This window comes from Silurus aristotelis (assembly GCF_946808225.1).
Source record: "Silurus aristotelis genome assembly, chromosome: 22".
In the NCBI taxonomy this organism is placed as follows: Eukaryota; Metazoa; Chordata; class Actinopteri; order Siluriformes; family Siluridae; genus Silurus; species Silurus aristotelis.
The window spans coordinates 14,021,915-14,043,317 of NC_139595.1; the positions used below are offsets into that span (position 1 = coordinate 14,021,915).

Below are 21,403 nucleotides of genomic sequence, written 5' to 3' on the forward strand. Positions count from 1 at the left end.
TGACTAGCTAACTCGGCCAAGTGGTGGTGTTGTTTTATGTGACTAGCATTTGAACATATTTTAGGATATTGCAGCACTTTAATAGCTACAGAACAGACAATTGTTATTGAACACCTTAAATTTAGTACAAATAGAATGTTTAGAATGTAAAACATTAAAATATGTGACTAGCTAGAGACTCTTCTACTTGATGTTTTTAATGTTTTTGCAGGTTTCTTTTAGAGCTGTGAAATGCCAATATCTCCAATAGCTTTTTTAAATAATCACACTCCTGTTTCAGCATCTAAAACTGTAAATATTATGTAGTGACTTCAACAAATTATAATAAAATAAAAAGTACCTCATTACATTAAGTACTTCCATTTTGCATATCCTAATATAGTTACACTATTTTTTTAAATACCCCTTTTTCATTATATTTTCCTCATATCTCTTATTCATTTCTAATTTTCTAATATTTTATATTTATAGCCTCTTTTATCTAATGCACAATTTTTGAATGGTCGATCGGATTTGCATCTCACTGCAGGTTGTATTCTCCCTATATAACTATGTTTGAGACAAATAAAAATCTTCAAATCTTAAAAATAATATGCTGAATAGCACAAACTTTATGGAATATTACCCTCAATAGAATGCTATACATTTGCTTTCTTAGGCTATGTTTAGGTTAGGTTTATAGCTGCTGGTTTCTCACCCACCTCATTATATAGAACTTTCACCGAATAATCAGCTTCTAAAATAACCTAGACAGGTCTATGCTTTAAAGGAAAGTAGCGAATTCGGTTGCATCAAATCCAGGATGCTACTCAGCAAAAATTACAATAGGTGCGGTTTTAATTGCGCAGACTGAAATACTTTAAGTCATATGGTCCTCCTCTATAGTCATGTGGTACACCTCTAGAGTCACGTGGTCCCCATCACTATTTGTGCACGGGTGTAAATGCAGTGATGCATCATGGTCAACTCAACTTCCTATATCCTACGCTGTAGCTCCATATCAAATAACAGAGACTGTAAACATGGAACATGGGTTTTGGTTGTGCTTGGTTTATTTTTATTTATCAGTATTTGATTAGTTTTGACCCTAAAGCTGCTACAAATTAAATTAAGTTACTTTTGAGTGTATTGGGTATGTATTGAGTATGTAGAATTTTATCAAATGGTGCGGTTAAGGCCTCACAAATGATGCCATTAGGACACACAATATATAAAAACCCTTAATTGTAGAGTTTAGGCGAGAGCGATTGTTTACATTTCAGTAAATACTTCAGCACACACTGTTAAGGCAAAAGTGCAGGGCAGTTTTAATGTTACCATTACTCATCTATTACCCTTCCTCAGAGGGATTTGTTACTGTAAGTCCACTGATCGTCCATTCTGCTTCTCTTCCTTTTCATCTCCAGAGCTCTCAGTTAAACTCTGAAGTCTTTTTGTCACATCATTCGCATCCAAAGTCCAGTGTCCTTCTTTCTCTTTGGATGTACTTGCAATCACCTCTTCTGAGTCCTCAATGACTTTTTCACCACTTCTGTGCCTCCTGATTGTCCTGCGGTTCCTGCTTCGCCGTGATTGGTTGCAGTGGAGCGTGCGTCTGCGATGCCATTGGCTGAGGGACTTCTGGGCTTCGACGCTCAGCTGGCGTGTTGCCAAACGAGACCTGAAACTGCTAATGTAGAACAAGGAGGCGTAGAGGGATGTCAGGTAGTATCCACCTGGACCAGGAGAGAAGGATTTAAACAGAAATTACTAAAAATGATTCAATCTCCGTTGACACTTTGACGATCATGAGATGAGCTGCAGGAAGCGTAACAACAGATACATGCTGTGTGTTATGGCAGCTATTTATATATGATCATATAAACTGTAATATGTTAGTTTTGACATAGCCAGTGTAGTTGTTGTGTTAATACAGTTAGCATCAACAGTGGCCAGATGTTAAAATGTTAGTCCAGGGTTTCAGTTTTCATTAGCTATGGTCATGTATATTTATGTATGTATATTTAGAAGCTGGTAATGTGAATTACATACAGTATTATGCCTAAAATGGTGTCATATGGTACAGTACACTTGGATTATTGAAGGCTAGTAACACTGGTTTGAAAAAAGGCCAGAAATATGATCAGGGCTGCCAGGATCAAAACTCCCATCCCAATTACATCTCAAAAACTGTTTAAAAAAACAACAGCCTTTGACGATACATTAAACTTTCTGCCATTTGCAAAGAACTTGTAAAAGTCACATCTCTTCCTTTTTCTCAGTGTTTGTGTTGGAAAGTTCACTATGGTGTATTCTTACAATACTGATACACAAGTATTGCAATATTTTGTTTGGCAATACTGTATCGATTCTCAAAAATGCAATATCAATATTTTAAAAAAGAAAATCATACAAGTTTTATGGCAGTTGTTTCATTTTTTATTTATATCCTAACCGCTAGATAGATAGCAGTCTTCTTATTTATGAGATATTGTTACAGGAAGTGTACTAGCATAAGGTTAAACTAATGTGTAGCGTCAATATCCACTTGTTTCCTAGGGGTGGTGCTGTAATAAATGTAATAGTGTAGTAGTGTTCTAACTAAATAATTTTTCTATGGTAGTGTGTTCATAATTACAGGTTTCCTAAAATTATGTCCTATTCCTAAAATTTGAAATATTAAAATATATCTAATTACAGTTTACAGTATTGCAATGTATCGCAAAATATCGTATCGGAACCCCTGTATTGTGACTCATTCCCTCTGTGAACCAGTTTTTGGCACTAAAACACTTTATTGAAATTAAAGTCTTTCTTTCTTTCTTTCTTTCTTTCTTTCTTTCTTTCTTTCTTTCTTTCTTTCTTTCTTTCTTTCTTTCTTTCTTTCTTTCCTTCCTTCCTTCCTTCCTTCCTTCCTTCCTTCCTTCCTTTCCTTCTTTTCCTTCCTTCCTTCCTTCCTTTCCTTCTTTTCCTTATTTACTGTATCTTGTACTATTCTATATTCTCTTTATAAATATATTCAAAGACCCTTGATGACGTTCCCTGAGGGAATCCCTGTCTGGATCACAGCCATAAAATGTTCTCCTACCTTCTCCCTGTAATTGAGAAGGATCCAGCAGCTCCATCATGTAGTCTGTGTCTATCTGCAGAGTGACAACATTGCTGCGGAGTAATACCCATGTCAAACAGGGCAAGAAGTCATCTGCTCCGAAAACTACACCTGTCAGAAAACAGTAGCATCAGTAGATACACACAGACACTGCATTTATAAAATAGAAGGAAATCTTTGCATAATTCTGCAATATTATAATAATATATATAATGCCAAACATTTTATTAATATTTGAATGCAAAGGTTACACATCACATACTAATTAAGGGGATTTCTTAGGTATAACATTCAGGTTATGCCAGTAACTTGCTTATAGTTTATGTTTATGAGGTTGCCATATTTAAAATATCAGAGATGGGTTGTGTCTACACAACTGATTTTAAACACAGTAATTTACTACTAATAATAAAAATAAATCAGGGACAGAGAAAATGACTGAAGAAGGAAAAAACTATATCAATATTATTATATGGCAACCTCTGTAATTTAAGTCTAAATACTGAATGATTTGTAGGTTAAATCCTCCCTGTGAGTCAAATTGTTTCTCAAATATGACCCTTAACCTTTTAATCACTCACCAGGCTTGGCATTGAGAGTCATGCTGTGGTAAATGTTTTTGCACACTTTGAGCAGCAAGTCCACCTTCTTTTGGGGTGAGTATTGTTGGTGCATGGTAGCCCAGCGCTGCTGGATTTTCTCCAGCATGGCTGCATCAGGAACACCTGCACCTGCTGTCCCTTCCAGCTCCTCTAGGCTTTTGTCCTTCAGTGTATTCTGGTTTGCTTGCAGCTGCTGCAGGCTGCCATTCTGCTGTCGTGCCGTCTTTATGCTCTCATACAAATGGGTAGACACTGGCTTTAGCGCCACTTTATGTAAGACTTGCTCCATAATGGTATCTAGAGTGGAGAGACGTGGAGACGATAATAAAGAATTGCAATAGCAGGAGACAGGAAATTAGTTTCAGACATTTTTGGTGGACCTACAGTTAAGTGTATTGAATGTAAAATACTGCACTATATGTTTACTTTATATTTAGTTTAAATTTTTCATTTTTTTTGTTCTATTTTATTTTCTTAGTCACTGCATTTTTTTTTATTGAATTATATTGTAAATTTTTGTTTTCTTCTTATGTTACAGAAGTTTCGTAATAAGTATTTTTACTGCATGCCATACTGTGTGTGGTTATGCATGCAACAAATATATTTGAATTAGAATACAACATTTTTTTCAAGAAACAAACGTGTGGAAAAGTGGGGTCTGTAATGTATATCTAGAGGATCTATGATTTCTTTGAACATTTTGTCACACTGAAGGAAAGCCTACATTATCAATGTTTTATATTGTAGTTAAAGTATATTTGGGGTCCTAGCAACAAAGTCAGCTCAGAACTAATGTCTTCTATAAATAATATTCATAAAATAAATGCATACTGGGGAAACTCTTCAAGAATAATATTATCTAAAACTTTTACAGCTTAAGAAAATAACATAAAAATACATTTAAAATGTTTTCATGTATGACAATATGTATACTGAGTGTAATCTTTTTTATGTGCAGAACATAGATAAAATCTGAGTTTCCTCAGGAACGTATTGAATGGCTGAGCACAAGTTAGTTTAGTCTCCGCCTTTTTTTTTTAAATGCATTTTTTAATTAATATTATTAAACTTGAAAACATACAATGCCAGCAGTAAAAAAAAAAAAAGAAGAAACTAGAGTTAGCGCAGTTTTAGTGTGACTACTCACTCCGTACCGGAAATAAGATTTGTTTTGCGCACACATGATACCGCTTAAGGATCTATAGCGCTAGCCTTAGCTGCTAACCAGGAAGTGGCTAACGGCTAACACTAGTGTTATCGATTCTTTAGCGTTTCATGTACAGCTTCAAGAATTTCTTTTAAAAGGAGAAAATCCTGATCATTTTGCTTATGCAGGGACTGAATGAATGAATGACGGAAGGAAGGAATAAAGACATTTGTTAAAGTATGTTGAAAGAACATAACAGTTAAGTAGAACATATCTTTAGAAAATTAAATATTAAATGTAAAACCCACACGCACACACACACTTACATACACATTTGTATTACCCAAATGAGGTCTAAAAAATGTAAACTATTAAAATAAATTGTATTATTTATTACATTATATTTAGATTAATTTAATTTATGCTGATTTAATTGATTACTCAATTTAATCAATATAATAAAAAGATTTATTCTATTTGATAAAAATTTCATTTGATATATTATTTAACCAAGCAGGCATTTTATTTCAAATTGTTTTAAAAATGTAAACTGTTCAAATGTTGATGATCATAAATGTTAATAATAATAATATGCGTAAAAAAAAACGACAAGTAAACAATTTTATGTTTTGCATTTCTTCCCCGTAACCGTACCGAAATTTAGCCGTGAATTTTGTGTACCGTTACACCACTAATAAACGTATTATAACGTTTGAACCAAATAGAACCACACTAAACCCAATCATTTCACATCTAGCCTGGGATGCTCTGTCCATTTTCGGCCAGCTGTAATTCGATGCAATGTTTGACATGGTTTTGTAGTAGGGTGATAATACTGCAATGCCATTTCTGCAGTAAGAGGTACACTGAATATCTATTGCAGAGAATATTCAAATTATCTGTACAAAAAAGGTTTGGACTGGTTAAAACTAATTCTGGTAATTCTTACCCAGCTCAAAATCAGGCACATCTCCAAGAGAATCTGTGATGCTCTGGATTTCAGAAGAGTCATACAACATTTCCCTTAGAGCTGTGAGAGAGGAGCGTACTTCCTGAAGGATCTCTGTACTTGTCACCACACAAGCAGCTTTCGTTTTCAGGGTCTGCTCCACGAATCCCCTTAGAGCCTCTGCGAAGGCACTGCCCTTGCGTTCGCTCATTTCCTGCACTCGCTTGCTCAGTCGTCTCTGTGGGTTCATCAAGCCACCCAGAGCCTGGCTGACTGCTGAAAGCCTGTTCTTAACCTTGTCAGCCAGTGGGAGGCGTGGTGAGTTTTGTACAAGGGAAGGGCTTGCAGATGGCTCGACATCAGTCTCCTCTTCTATGCTGCTCATTGACAGAGAATCTAATTCTAGGCATGGAGGGTGGAGCAGGGAGGAAGGAGCAGGTGGGTTCCATGGTTTGTCCTCGACCCAAGACACCCGATGCGGTGACTGAGGGATGGGGCTGATCGAATCCGCACTTACCCTGTTTAGAGGATCTGTGGTACTAGTGCTGCTTGCTCTGCGCAAAACCACTCCAGATGGAATCACTGGGGAAACCGGGTTCTCAATAGGAGAACCTGCTGGAGAGATAAAGATCATCAGTGGTACTGAAACAGTAAGTCAAACCAAGCATATGAATTGCTTTCGGAAGCAGCAATTACAGTTTTCAAGGCAGCAACACTTTACTTATTGTAACTATTAGCCCTAACCACTAAATACAGGGCTGGCCTATCACGGCTGAACCCATGCTCTGACCTTATCGTTGTATTTCACGGTACTGTATTTGTATATGTAAAAGAATGTAAAATCTGTCTAACTTTTATATACTGAGTACACAGGCAGATTCTGATCCAGGTTATTCAGCTTCAATAAGAAAGGCAATTATAGAACATTAGCGTGGTCAAAAACAGGCAATGGTTCAAACCAAATCGATGTTGGTAGCACCAATCAACCGCAACCACACTTCCGGTTTGTGATTTAGAAATATTCAGTTTTGTATTTTCGAATTCTTATTTTCTATCACCAGTGATGTCACTACCAGTCATTGTGTGATCTGACACACAGTTTCACTTTTTGCAGAATTTAACAAAAATTGAACATGAAAATAAATGAACTTGAGCTTATGTCGTAGGAAAATCTATTGGCAAGTGTTAATCAGAGATTGTTTAAACATCCAGTATTCAAGCAAAGAAACACTTTTTTTAGTATCTCTCTATACTTTCTACTTTCAATATCCAATGAAAAAGCTGCACGTGTACTTTTTCTTAACACCCTTCACGTTACTCCAGCTGTTTTACAACTGCAACTGCAACATCAGGGAAATGTTCATGATGTCACAGTAGTGAATTATGCACAGACTTTAAATACCAGGGAATTCCCCCTTTAATCAAAAGCATCAGTAAATTTGTGAAACATTATAACTCAAGTTCACTTGCCGAAACTTGCCAAGTACAGATTATACAAAGCGACCTGTTAAGAAAACCCCCCAGAAAAATTAGCTGTTGATTTACTTAACTAAAAAATATTGGTTATTGTGCTAAATAAACACAGTGCTTTAGTATAGCTACAATGGTCAAAAAACAATTGCTGAGACTTTTGTGTCACCTGAGCTTTCATAACTGGCAGATGAGTCTTCCAGTGACTCGGCTCGCTTCTTTAACCCGGCCCCTGGCCAAGCTCTTGCCATGCTCAGCCTCCTATCACGCTTAGGATTAAAGGAGCGACTAGTGAAAGTTGTGCTGACTGAGGTATGTGTCAGCCAATCGTCTCCATGCTCTTGGAGATACAGTGGGTTAATAAAGCAGAGTGCACCATTGGCTGCTGTTAACTGCAATAAAACAGAGACATAATTTATAGTTTATAGAATACCTACACCTTACAGGTATTCTATTTTCATGAAACATGCTGAACAGAGATGTACGCTCACCTGAATGGTGCACATTACAGTGTCCGGAGTGTCTGGTGTTCCTGGACTCATTGTTTCTGGTAGCGGTTCTGCAGTGGGACAAAGCCAGACCTCTGAAAAGAACACACCATCGTTTGTCTTACTGTACATTTGAGGAACTTTTATAGACATAATTAATTAATGCAACTAAATAATACTATCCCTACACCTAAATCGAAACTTCATATTAATCTCTGTAACCAAAAGAAAACTCATTTAGATTAAAATGTACAGGCTGCCAAATAGAAAAAGATTTTCTTTTGAGACCCCACAAGGTTCAATTGATTACTACAAGTCAAGAAACACTTATACTAAGTGCATTTCACCTCTAAACATTGTGGACGGCACATTCCAAAAACACACAATGACAGAAATGCGATTAAATGAAGATATGAGAGTATTTACTTGGACCAGGTGGGAAAGCAAGAAGCTCTGACTGTTCTGTTAAGCCACACACCCATGAAGGAACTGACAAGCAAAAAGGCAACACATCTCTGTTGGACAGACAGAAATAAAATGCAGTAGTAAAAAACTTTGAACATTTCTAATAATAAGCAATCATGTTCAAACAAAAATAATAATACAACTTGAGCTTCAAGACCTTCTTTCTTTTTGCACTGAGAGTTTAAAAAATCCTACAGATCCTTGCACTTACAATAATTACATGCCTGCACTACCCTAAATCCATTTGAAATGGAATTTGAAAATTTGAAATTTGCATTACCTGCTTAAAGTGTAAAAGACCACCAGCTGCAGCAGGTCAGAGAAGGCCAAGTGAGATGTATTTAGGCGCTGTGCTGTGAAGGTATCAGAAGAACGTAAGTAACAGAATGAGAGCTTGCACATAAAAGGCAGAGTAAAAGGCAGAGCAGCAAGTAAAGAAACCGGACAGACTGGTGCTGACTACAGACTTGTGAACAAGGAAGTAGCAGTGAAATCTCAAGATATTAATGCCATTATGGCCATATAAGTACTAGAAAAGAAGAGAAAGATTTTGTCTGGATTTTGTTATAGCATGCAATGTACTGTGGTGGTCTTTTATAAATAGATTGGATTTTCGGGATGTGCGTATGCTGACAAATCTAAATGTGGATGTGTACATTTTTTTTTTCCTGACTGGCAGTGACTTCTCTTCAAGCTTAAATAACTTGATTTACATGTAAGTGTTCAGAGACAGACAGACAGACAGACAGACAGACAGACAGTGAGACAGACAGACAGACAGATAATCCTGTATGTCTGTATTTTAAGTAATTTATGAAACAGTGTGTCATACAACATTTAAATTATTATGCATTAATTAAGAGAGAGAGAGAGAGAGAGAGAGAGAGGAAGAGAGAGAGAGAGAGAGCGAGAGCAAGAGAGAGAGAGAGCGAGAGAGAGAGAGAGACTGTTAAACTTCTGCCAACAATGTAGAAACTAATACTACTGTCTGTTTATTCAGGATCTATTCAGGTTCTAATTCAAACACTATGATCTTAGTTCCCAAATGCAACAGGATTTTCTACCCTTAAATCAATAATAATATTAATATTAACGACATTGTCTATATCAAAATGAATTTTGTTTATGTTTGTTTAAAATAATTATTTTCAAAAGATCGGGTATGGTCGTATCAATAACCATGCCATGATCAATGTCTCAGAGATCACACTTTTTCTTCATTCTGATAGTTTGATATACACGTTAACAGAAGCTGCTGATTTGGAGCTGCATGATTTTAGGCATTCATTTGCTGCCACATGATGAGCATATATATGAGCAAACATGTGGCAGCAGTGCAATGCATAAAATCATGCAGGTACAGATGTCACCTGGATACAAATGTCACTTTTCCCATTTTTCCACGACCCAGTTTGGACAAGCCCTGTTGTAGTGGCAGGCTTAATCCAGAGTTCATTGTGTGGTTAAAACACACAACATTTATTAATTCCATTTACCTCAGTTTATCAAAAAAAACCAAATAACAACTCTACTAAACTCTGTAAGAAAACCGTGTGCTCCCACAGCTACACTACACCTAAACTACAAATTTCTAAAGCAAATATTACCCAAAAAATAAAAATATATATTTTTTTATTCTATTAACTAGCAAATCTGGCAACAACCATGTAACAGTCACTAAGACCATTTTTGTCTCATGATGATAATGCCAAATGATTGGGCCACTGAGTAATTACATAAATAAGTAGCTGTTCAGGTATACAGTTCTATAAAAGATGTATAAAGACAAAATTGTCTCTGTGCAGACAAGGATAAACAAAATCTGATGAAAAGCAATCCTTATGGAGCAGAAAATTGTCAGGCTGCAGACGCGGAAGCAGATAAAGTCCAATCATGTTCTTTATTGAGGTGCAAAAAACAAAACACTCATACACCAATGAAAACAAAAGCAAACCCAGACATCCGCTCGTAACGAAGTATCCACTATGAGCGCGAATGTCAAACGCCTAATCCCAATGCAAGTAAAGCTTTCGGCAATGAGTACTTCAATAAGGAAATGGAGTTCGGAGAAATAGCCAGCGGTGAATCCCGGCGTTTGAGCAGCCACGCAATTTACCTGCATGACAATACAACGACCGACAGCCTGTGACTCAAGAACGTGAGTTTATGTAGTCTGATCTTTCATGAGCCACAGCTGTCGGTAATCTTGGGAAGCAGCGTGACTGCTATCGAGGGGGGCGTGGCAGGGTGGATCTCTGACAGCTACAGACGGGGGCGTGGCAGGGTGAATCCCTGACAGCTACAGAGGGGGGGCGTGGCAGGGTGAATCCCTGACAAAAATACCCAAAATATATAATTTATAATAGAATATAGAAACTAGAATATGGCCACAGTGAGCATTCTAGGCCATGGTGGAGAAAATGTGCAGCAGAATTGCACAATAGATTTAAGTCACTTGGGATCCAACATAAAACTCAGTTACAGTTCTGCAATTCTGATTATAACCTTAGGGCATATTAAGGAAAGATTAAATGAGAGATAATGTAGAGAATTAGTTTTTAGAGAAAATTAGCTTATAATTAGCTTAAAATAGCTTATGCTTATATCATCTAGTATTACTTAGTATTCAGTCTTAATTTTAGCAATATTAATTTCAGTAGTGATAGACTAACAGTCATTATGTAGAGATACTTATTTATGAAATATAACCAAGCTTAACATAGGACAATTAGCATAAAAATATATATATATAGCAAAATATAACCTTCACTTTTGCACCAAGCAATATGTGAACTTTACGTATTCAACTATATATAATCAAAGGAAGTAAACCTTTATTATCACCAAAGAGCACAGTTTGTCTCGGCACAAGGAAAACAATAGATGTTATCGGAAAAGAGAAAATCACATAAATATGAAACTAGGACAAGGAGGAGATTATTGGGACGTCCAATAAAGAAAGAGAAATACACGAAATATGTAAATGAGGTAACTAAGACTTTAAAAATTGGAGGAGGAATTTCTTTTAATATGTAAATGTTCAAAGAATAAAAAGTGCATTTTTTAGATTAGAATTTGCACTTAGTTAGAATCCGCTGACTAGTGCCATTGCTGTTTGGGATTTGCCTCCCAAGAGCTCATAAGACGTGCTGACTGACTGCAATAAAGCTGTTTTGCTCATTTCTTAACCATGACTGAAAGCTTCTTCGTTTTGGTGAAGTAAAATTTCCTTTTTTGGTTAAGTAAACTAACTTGCTACTACTTTAACATCTGGAGATACAATTTTAAAAAGCTCACTTTACAAGTCTAAATACCTGGGAGAATAATTTACTGTTTAAGAATAATTTTTATATTTGTTGGTTATATCAACAATTTGAGCTGCAAGGAAATGGAGTGAACGCCACCCTGCAAATGTGTCCGCTCAGAGAAGGGCTCTGAGTTTCCAACAATAATTGTGGGACGTATGGGTTAAATAAAAAAGAAGCTTTTTTAAAACCATTTTTAAAGCAGTTTTGGTTCAAACTTGTAACACCATGCTCCATTCTATACTATACTGACTAATTATAATAAAATCTAAACTAGAGAGTGAAATCAAAACTTTATTATAGTGTATATATATTTTTGCTGCCAAAACAGCAAACTGGGCCATCGAGCATTAAATCACTCCCTACATCAATGACCGTCCATTGCCCTGTCGCTGGTTCACCACTGTTGCTTCCTTGTACCACTTTTGATAGATACTGACCACTGCAGACTGGGAACATATCATGTATGCATGGTAAGTATATAAATATATATGTGTGTGTGTGTGTGTGTGTGTGTGTGTGTGTGTGTGTGTGTGTGTGTGTGTGTGTGTGTGTGTGTGTGTTCGTGTTCGTGTGTGTGTTTTATCAGTTTCAGTGCCTTTGAAATTTGTTTCAATCTGTGTTCACAGAGACGTGTGAATAGTCATAATATAGACATAATACTGAACGCTGTAATGTAATGAATAATTCTTGCCAAAAAATTTCTCTTACCTGAGCCAGTGTGTATGATGGGAAAGTCTTGAACTTTCTTGCTTTGGTCATCGATAGACACACACAGAAGATTATTCTGAGAAGAGTCAGACACTACCAGGAAACTCTGTATGGAGTGAAGTGAAATTGAATGATTCTCAATGTTAATATTAAATCTGGAGTTTAATTATTTTGGAATGCACTACAGTATAATGTAGTAAAGAAAGAATTACTTTAATAAGTTAAGCTTTATAAAAGATGCCAGTTAATGATTCAATGTGCTTCTCAAAAATGTGCTTCTAAACATTTTTTTAATTACAATTTAATTTCTAGTTATGTGCAAATGCAAAACATACACACACATATATCTGCAAACACATGCAAAGAGGAGATACAGAAAAATGCACAATCTATATATAGTAAGGTATATTTGCCTCAAACAAAAAGGAAGTCGACGTGCTCAGCAGTAGAAAACTACACACAAAAAGAAATCGAAAAAGTCCCAGTGACAGAAAGAGAGGAAAGCTTAAGAAGTTACTTGAATTCAAACGGAAAACCACATACCACTGCCACTGACTGCACTCACATACCGGTGGTGTAAGACATTCATTTTCGAATAGCAAGTTACGTATGACATATTCAACAAGATGTCATACATAATTCATTTGAAAAGCAATGTGATACTTAATGTCTATTCCTCCAGCAGAATCTAATAATATATGTAGTCATACGCTATCAAGATTTAGAAAAGAAAAAAAATTTAAACGTTTCGTTTACCTTTTTAACCAACAAACCGAAATCCCTTTTTGAAATTTAAGTCTGACTAATCCAGAAAAAAACATTATTTGGGTTTAACCTTTTAATTGAAAAATGACCGAATTACACATTAAAATCTGTGCTGTGGCTTAAACCCACGATCCAATATTGTATTTAAACCTCAAATCCTCCTTCTGCTTCAAGTGAGTGAAAAATATCATTTCTAAACAGCACTTCATTGTTTTCAAAGTCTATCTAATTAAATTGCATTATGAAATTGAAGCTGCATATCTTACCAGGCGTTGATTGCTACGTTCATCCTGCCTAAGGCTTAGCTCTCGATAGTTCTGCATTTATTTAGTGATTAAAATGGAAACAGGTAGAACAGGAATAAAGTCTGTCACCTCTCAAATGTATACTGATGTTATCATTCAGCATCGTTATTTTAATTAACGCCACTCTATTTCTTGTGTAATCTCTCATTATTTTTCATTAAGTTCAACCATTAATGAAACTATCACTTATATATGTGCAATATATAATATTTGGAATTCATAATGTTGCTGATTAATGAATTATAACAGCAGCTCAGACAGCACCAGCTTTAATCAAAGTAACAACATATTATTAATGTGCTTATCGTTTCTTATACAGGGACTTTTCTATCCTTGTGTTTTTTTGTGAGGGGACATTTATTTAGTCAAATGGAAATCTGTAACTTTAGGTTGCCCTACACTGCGTTTACAGTGAGGACGGAGACCTTTGAGCTTTGTGGTTTCTCAGTAACATGGCTACATGTTTTTTTTTTTTTTTGTCTTCATGAAAGATATAGAAAGGCATAGAAAAATTTTTTTTAATAGCAACTGCAGGACATGTGCAAAAAGTGAATGCAAAAAGTGAACGAAAGAGTGCAAAAAAGTGAACGAAAAAGGGTCTCCTGGGCAAAATGTATCCATAAATAGATAAATAGAAAGTGTTGTGGCTTTTTTAAACAAAACAATTTGTTGGCAAACTGCAAATGCTATAGGGAAGTGATCAACATCAGTGTGGTTTCTGAATCACACCCCCTTTAACAGCACACCCTGAAGTGTTCTATTCCTTAGCTCGTCATCATATTGCTTTTACATCGCATCTTTGCTATGAATAATAATGTACATTGTTATAGATTTTAGGTGCAGGTCAGACATTTTAAATATCAAGTATCCTCATGTGATTGATGTACGCCATATTGTTGAACGTTAATGGACACCTGATGCGTACACCCATATGTTCTCCTTCGAAACAATGTTTCGCATGAATTTAGAAGCCCGTTACTGTGTAAAAGGTGTTTGTATCATGTGGCTTTGCAGTTTCCATTTCCTGGCGCTACATGGCCCAAACCAGTTTTAGCGTGACACTGTGAGTCCACGAAGGCCTGGTTTGTAAAGAACTGGAACATGACTGCATCACAGGCCTACAGTGCCTGATCTCACTAATGCTCTTGATACTGAATAATCACAAAACTCATCTCCAAAATCTGGAACTGAGAAAAACCTTTACCCTCCTGGAAAAGTGGAGGTTATTGTAATCATAATTATAATTATAAAGTGGTGACGACTGGAATAGAACTTCCAAATGTCACATATGAGTTTGATGGCTTATTTCTTTGACCGTATATTGTATACCTTCACTAACTGTTCAGTCTTATCTTCATAAAGTATCATAACCATTCTTTTATTGATAAGTATAAAGTGTAAACATACAAGCCCAAACGAATTAAATGGACTGCAAATGCCAAATGCAATATAATATATTGTCAATTACGAAAATGCTAAGCAAAGTTATAATGATGTATGAATGCAGCCTAGAGTTATAAATAATGTAATATGATCATAGAGAATAGTCTGTAATCATAATCTTCACCATAATCAGCAAGAACATCAGCATCATCCAAGAAGACCAAACAAAAAGCAAAACCAAACACAAGTCGAAACAATAAAAAAGGGAAATGCTGCAACGAGGATATCAGAAGACAGTGAGAAACTAAAGAGACATTACAATGCAAGTCTTTGCACGCAAACGCCCCAGACTGTAGAGTACACGCACAGACCACAAACTCATAAAAGGACACCGGTGAAATGGTATGAATATAGTGGCTAGGTCTTTACCCCTGGTTTCCTGCCCCAAAGAGCAGCATGAGCTCCCTGTCTGTCCCATGGGCTTCCTGGGTTCCATGCCTCTTGACACAAACGTAACCCCTGCAATAAAGCCACAGGGTTTCTCTGAGTCACAGTGTCACCATTGGTGATCTTGCCAGAAAGGCTTGTCCTGCACAAAACAAGAAATGTTTACATCAGCGTAAAAATAAAGTAGAAAAAGGAAAACTGATTTTATTAGCAGTGCACATTTATTCATTATGCCGTTTTTGTGGGTACATGCATATTTGAAATGAATAATTTTCAAACACAAAACACTATCTATTTAATCTTTTATTAAAATCTATTAAATGAACCACAAGGCAAACTTTTTTTTTTATAGTATTTGTATAATATATCATTCGCATGCTCTGTTTTCATCCTATGATTTGACAAACTAGATCAAAAGTCTTAACTACTGAACCACCACTGCTACTTGAATTGATAGCACTGTCATAGCACTGCATACCGGACATGAACAAACCGGTGTGCAAAGAGGAACAGTCCAGAGGAGAGTTGCTTAACATTGCAAAACTGTTAATGTACTGCAACCTATCTGATCTAGCACTAAACAAAACTCAACCGTTTCTGAGAAAATAAAAATCACTTAAAAAAAAAAATTTGTGAAATTGTTCGGATTGAAAAAGATTCATTGGTGGGCTGATGTTTGGACCCCTAAAACAGGAGCACCATTATCTGCAAAATACACTTCACTAATCCCCTAATATTTATTTAATCCACAGAATCCTATTTTTAAATATTATAGACTGATTTTTTTTACTGTATTCAAAAAACTTTTGGCTATTTAATGCCACTTTTTGAGGTTTTTATTCCAGATCTTTCCACTGAGATTTTTTTCTCAGCTACATGCTTTAAGTTCCTTGTGATTAACACCACTGTAACAAAATAAAAATATCATGGACCTCACTTTAAAAGCCACAGTCTAGGCATTATAAGTAGACTATTGTCTAAAACATCATCTTTCGCTTATAACAGGCTTTTAACAGGTAGCGCCTGTTTATTAAAGCCTAAAAGCCTAAAGAATCTCTGTTTCGAACTGTTGTGGATGGGTTTATCATCTCATATTTCCATCTGCCACTTTCTGATAATAAATATTATTCTTCAAAAAGCAGTATAAATCATGTTGCCCTTTCTTCATGTTTTCATACAGTTTATCAATATACACTGTGGTAAAATGTCTTGTTTATTCTTCATTGGATAATCAGACTGGTTTAGCTGTAATCATTAAGTCTATAATTTATAAAGACTTATCCTCAACATCTTTTCAGCAGCTGATTTACTGAGTATATAATACATCAGTTTATGATTGTAGAACAGTATTTTTACTTATACTTCCTCCTGTTATATACTGTTTACTTTTGATTTGGTTTCTTTGTCCTCACGTGTACATTTTCTTTGCCATTCATATGGGAATAAAATATCACTCTTCACCGAAATTTCAATAAAGCTTCTTTTCGTGGCTTTGTCTATTGTCTCAATAAAATAAAACTGAAAAGAATAGAATTTCCTGTAAATATAATTAACTACTTCCCACCATTAATTCCTAGTGTGGGTGGATTAGTCACATTTTCACATACTGGTGCAAATACAGTCGTTCTCACCTGTTCCCACTCTGTGTGGGCTCATCGTCCAATCTTTTCATTATATCTGATCAACTCGGTGAAGCCATGATCTTTTTCAGAAAGTGTTACTAAGCCACTGGTGGACTGGTGCAGCTCCTCCTGTGGTGATTCATCGATAGAGGAAGGATCTGTTTCCCTTTATGTGATTAGAGACAAAACAGTACAGAAACCAAACTAACGAATCAAGTGGACAAAGTTTCCAGAAAAAACATCAACTGTTTCACACAAAGCGCTTAGATTTTTCCACACATTAAGCAGGCGTTAATGAAGGATGTTTTTCTGAATCACCTTGTTTCGCTGGAAATTGCAAAGGGTTGAAGACAAAAAATTTTGTTTTCAAATAAATGCAAATGCTACAGTACACTATGAAGCCAGAGGTGAAAAATGCTCAAGTAATTTTGTTACTAAAGTATTGTGTAGTTTTTTTTTTTTTAAGGTTTTCTTGAAAATGTATTGAAATTGATTTTTTTTCCAAGAAAAAAAAAAACTTTTTACATCTTTATTTAGATGTTTCCTAAGGTATTACATATGTCTCTTTTTCGATCCTTCAGTGGAATTAATTAAATGGGCTTATAATCAACATTCAGTCATTTCAGTTTGGCATTTCATCAATTCATAGATCTTTCAGTCTTTCAGTGTGTCGGTTTGTAATATGTGATGACCTTCTCCCGCTACACAATGTAGCTGTATCTGCATGTATCTGAAGATAGATAAGCTTTAAGACTAAATTGTGCGACTTGAATAAGAGCTTGCCTGGTATTATATTAGTAATATGTTTCAATATGTAAGAGTAAACAAAAAACTAATATCTAATCAATTCCCAAAAGGGAATAAAAACTATCATATTTGAAAAATGCATATTGAGGAAACCTGTGCAGATTTACTGTGAGAACCTGTTACTTTTTTAACCCAAAATATGCTATCCTGATTTGTTTGCTAATGCCAAGTTAGACTAGCATCAGTTCCAGTAGGTAATTTAATCAGCTAAGCAGCAAGTCAAACTCAAACTTATGGTAACTGTTTACTGTATTTGGTTTGATTTACAGTGAGGAAAATAAGTATTTGAACACCCTGCTATTTTGCAAGTTCTTCCACTTAGAAATCATGGAGGGGTCTGAAATTGCACAGTGCATGTCCACTGTAAGAGACATAATCTAAAAAAGAAAATTCAGAAATCACAATATATGATTTTTAAACTATTTATTTGTATGGTACAGCTGCAAATAAGTATTTGAACACCTGTCTATCAGCTAGAATTCTGACCCTCAAAGACCTGTTAGTCTGCCTTTAAAATGTCCACCTCCACTACATTTATTATCCTAAATTAGATGCACCTGTTTGAGGTCGTTAGCTGCATAAAGACACCTGTCCACCCCATACAATCAGTAAGAATCCAACTACTAACATGGCCAAGACCAAAGAGCTGTCCAAAGACACTAGAGACAAAATTGTACACCTCCACGAGGCTGGAAAGGGCTACGGGGAAATTGCCAAGCAGCTTGGTGAAAAAAGGTCCACTGTTGGAGCAATCATTAGAAAATGGATGAAGCTTAACATAACTGTCAATCTCCCTCGGACTGGGGCTCCATGCAAGATCTCACCTCGTGGGGTCTCAATGATCCTAAGGAAGGTGAGAAATCAGCCCAGAACTACACGGGAGGAGCTGGTCAATGACCTGAAAAGAGCTGGGACCACCATTTCCAAGGTTACTGTTGGTAATACACTAAGACGTCATGGTTTGAAATCATGCATGGCACGGAAGGTTCCCCTGCTTAAACCAGCACATTTTCAGGCACGTCTTAAGTTTGCCAATGACCATTTGGATGATCCAGAGGAGTCATGGGAGAAAGTCATGTGGTCAGATGAGACCAAAATAGAACTTTTGGGTCATAATTCCACTAGACGTGTTTGGAGGAAAAAGAATGATGAGTACATTCCCAAGAACACCATCCCTACTGTGAAGCATAGGGGTGGTAGCATCATGCTTTGGGGGTGTTTTTCTGCACATGGGACAGGGCGACCGCACTGTATTAAGGAGAGGATGACCGGGGCCATGTATTGCGAGATTTTGAAGATTGGTTCGAGGCTGGGTCTTCCAACATGACAATGACCCGAAGCTCACAGCCAGGATAACCAAGGAGTGGCTCTGTAAGAAGCATATCAAGGTTTTGGCGTGGCCTAGCCAGTCTCCAGACCTAAACCCAATAGAGACTCTTTGGAGGGAGCTCAAACTCCATGTTTCTCAGTGACAGGCCAGAAACCTGACTGATCTAGAGAAGATCTGTGTGGAGGAGTGGGCCAAAATCCCTCCTGCAGTGTGTGCAAACCTGGTGAAAAACTACAGGAAACGTTTGACCTCTGTAATTGCAAACAAAGGCTACTGTACCAAATATTAACATTGACTTTCTCAGGTGTTCAAATACTTATTTGCAGCTGTATCATACAAATAAATAGTTTAAAAATCATATATTGTGATTTCTGGATTTTTTTTTTAGATTATGTCTCTCACAGTGGACATGCACCTACGATGCCAATTTCAGACCCCTCCATGATTTCTAAGTGGGAGAACTTGCAAAATAGCAGGGTGTTCAAATACTTATTTTCCTCACTGTATATTCTGTTTAACTTCCGATTAAATCATTACCAAACTATGCAGTACTACAAACAGAGATTTAATTATGTTTGCAGGCGAATAATGCAGATGATTTTAAACAAATATTATCCTGTGAAAGTTTTAGATAAGTAAAATAAATTTTTAGCATAAAAACATTTACTTTTAAAAAAATAATAACTTGAACACGCAGTATGGGAAAAATCATGTAGACACCTGACCATCACACCCATTAATGCTTTTTGATAATCCCATTCTAGACTACTCTAGAAGTCTGTACTTCACTGTCATAATAATCAGCACTCTTCTGGAAAGGCCATTACCTAGAGCATAGACGTGGGGATTTGCTAATTAAGCAACAAGAGAACAAGAGAAGAGGTCGGCTGAGAAGGTCTGGAGTGCAGTCTGTGTTTTACTTCATTGCTGAGATCACGGGGGTATTTTTTCATGTATGAACAAGTTTGGGTCTCTTTGTTCCAGTGAAAAGAAATTGTAATGTTACCATACAAAGACATTCTATACAACTAGGTATTTATCAACCAATCTAAAATGAAAAACTATAGCTGTTGTAATCATTAAATTAATTGTGCACGAAGGTATAAGATTACATTCAAACACAGTAAGTTTCCTTATTTTTTACCACTTCATTAACAATTTGTAAAAATTGCAAACCATTTGTGTGCTACAATGCAGGTTTTTTACTACCTCTTTATCAATGCAAAATGCCATTGTTACAAAATAGGAAATGAAGCAGTAATCGGATAACAAAGGATGTGTACTTTTCTGCTTTATCTGTTCTTATCCTGGGTTTCGTTGTATTTCCTGCTGTGTTTGAGTTATCTTGCATGAAATCTAAACTGTTCCAAAAAGCAGAACTTAAGGTAAATGCAGTTGCCTTAATGATGAGTGAATAAGTGCCTGCAAAAATGTGAACATGCCTCTCAATGGTGTCTTTAAGATCCCCTTTAAGATCCCTTCGCTATGTTAAAATAGCTGATAAAAATCCTAATAATCAGTATTTTATTATATATTAAAAATCTCAAACTTTATAGCACAAACATAGTGTGGCAAGGACGCACAAAATCTGTCACAAGCGATGGTTCTTCTTAAATAACGAAAACACTTGAAAACTTCTCAAAAAAGACATTTCAAAAGCTAAGTTAATGTTAAAGTTATCAGAGAGTTCTTCAATCAACACATAGACCCAAAATGATTTTGAGTCCAATAATAAATCCAGCAAAGATTTTCATTCTAACATGTAACAACCAACTATGTCCTACTAATAAAAACTAATCAAGACTGATGATTTATAATAAAATGAAACTCACTCACTAACTGACCCCAGCGTTGGTTCTTCTAGGCCTCGTTGTTTAGATCAAGTGCTTGCCGCTGAGCATCACGCCTGCACCTCGTCATTGCACAGCTCATCTTGGTTTTAATCCTGTTGTGAAATTGTGCCACGCTACTACTGTATGAAGTTAACTTTCAGACTGCATCACACCACCGAGGTGATCCTACTTCTGGACTGGACTTCTCTATAAATCTATCAGACCTGCTGTTCACAATACTGTATTTCTGTCTGTCTTTCTTTCTTACTTTTTTTAACACTGTGTATGCTTTTTTTTCAGCTTGCTTCCTTTCCCTCCCTTTGTAGACTGTGGTAAACCTCTCTATCTCTCACACAATTTTCTCTCTCTCTCTCTCTCTCTCTCTCTCTCTCTCTCTCTCTCTCTCTCTCTCACTCTCACTCAATCACACACACACACACACACACACACACACACACACACACACACACACACACACACACACACACACACACACACACACACACACACACACACTCAGGCAATAATAAAACACAGTGTATTCAGAAGAAACTGCTGCTCAGTGGAGTTTGTGGAGTAACACTGATCATATCTTATATCATATCATATTAGAAGTGTAACAGTACATGTACTTATACCCAGGGATGGGCAGTGTTTATGATATATGTATTTTAAATACATATTTCA

At 36.2% G+C, this 21,403-nt stretch overlaps 1 protein-coding gene across 6 annotated transcripts; it reads right to left on the bottom strand.

Annotated features, from left to right (window-relative positions):
• Positions 1–1,030: 1,030 nt before the first annotated feature.
• Positions 1,031–21,109, bottom strand: rinl (Ras and Rab interactor-like). Of its 6 annotated transcripts, none has more exons than XM_083525721.1 (12): positions 20,717–21,109; positions 16,757–16,913; positions 15,108–15,267; positions 12,226–12,331; positions 8,490–8,562; positions 8,171–8,259; positions 7,748–7,839; positions 7,426–7,648; positions 5,787–6,398; positions 3,670–3,987; positions 3,068–3,199; positions 1,031–1,715 (listed from the first exon to the last, which is right to left on the bottom strand). In XM_083525721.1, the coding sequence occupies exons 2-12, from the start codon at positions 16,795–16,797 to the stop codon at positions 1,354–1,356; spliced, it is 2,208 nt and encodes a 735-aa protein (XP_083381847.1). In that variant the 5' UTR covers positions 16,798–16,913; positions 20,717–21,109; the 3' UTR covers positions 1,031–1,353. The 6 variants fall into 6 exon arrangements, with proteins under 6 accessions (XP_083381847.1, XP_083381844.1, XP_083381848.1 ...); XM_083525718.1 differs by having other exon boundaries at positions 5,787–6,401; XM_083525722.1 differs by having other exon boundaries at positions 20,721–21,105.
• Positions 21,110–21,403: the final 294 nt, after the last annotated feature.

Bases quoted from the DNA above. Each gene is read 5' to 3' on its own strand.
- rinl (XM_083525718.1), bottom strand. From the start codon at position 16,797: ATGAAAAGATTGGACGATGAGCCCACACAGAGTGGGAACAG. The intron at 6,402-7,425 runs GTGACACAAAAG...TTATCTCTCCAG, and splicing joins TGCCAGTTATGAAAGCTCAG to CAGGTTCTCCTATTGAGAAC. The intron at 3,200-3,669 runs GTGAGTGATTAA...GTTTTCTGACAG, and splicing joins GACTCTCAATGCCAAGCCTG to GTGTAGTTTTCGGAGCAGAT.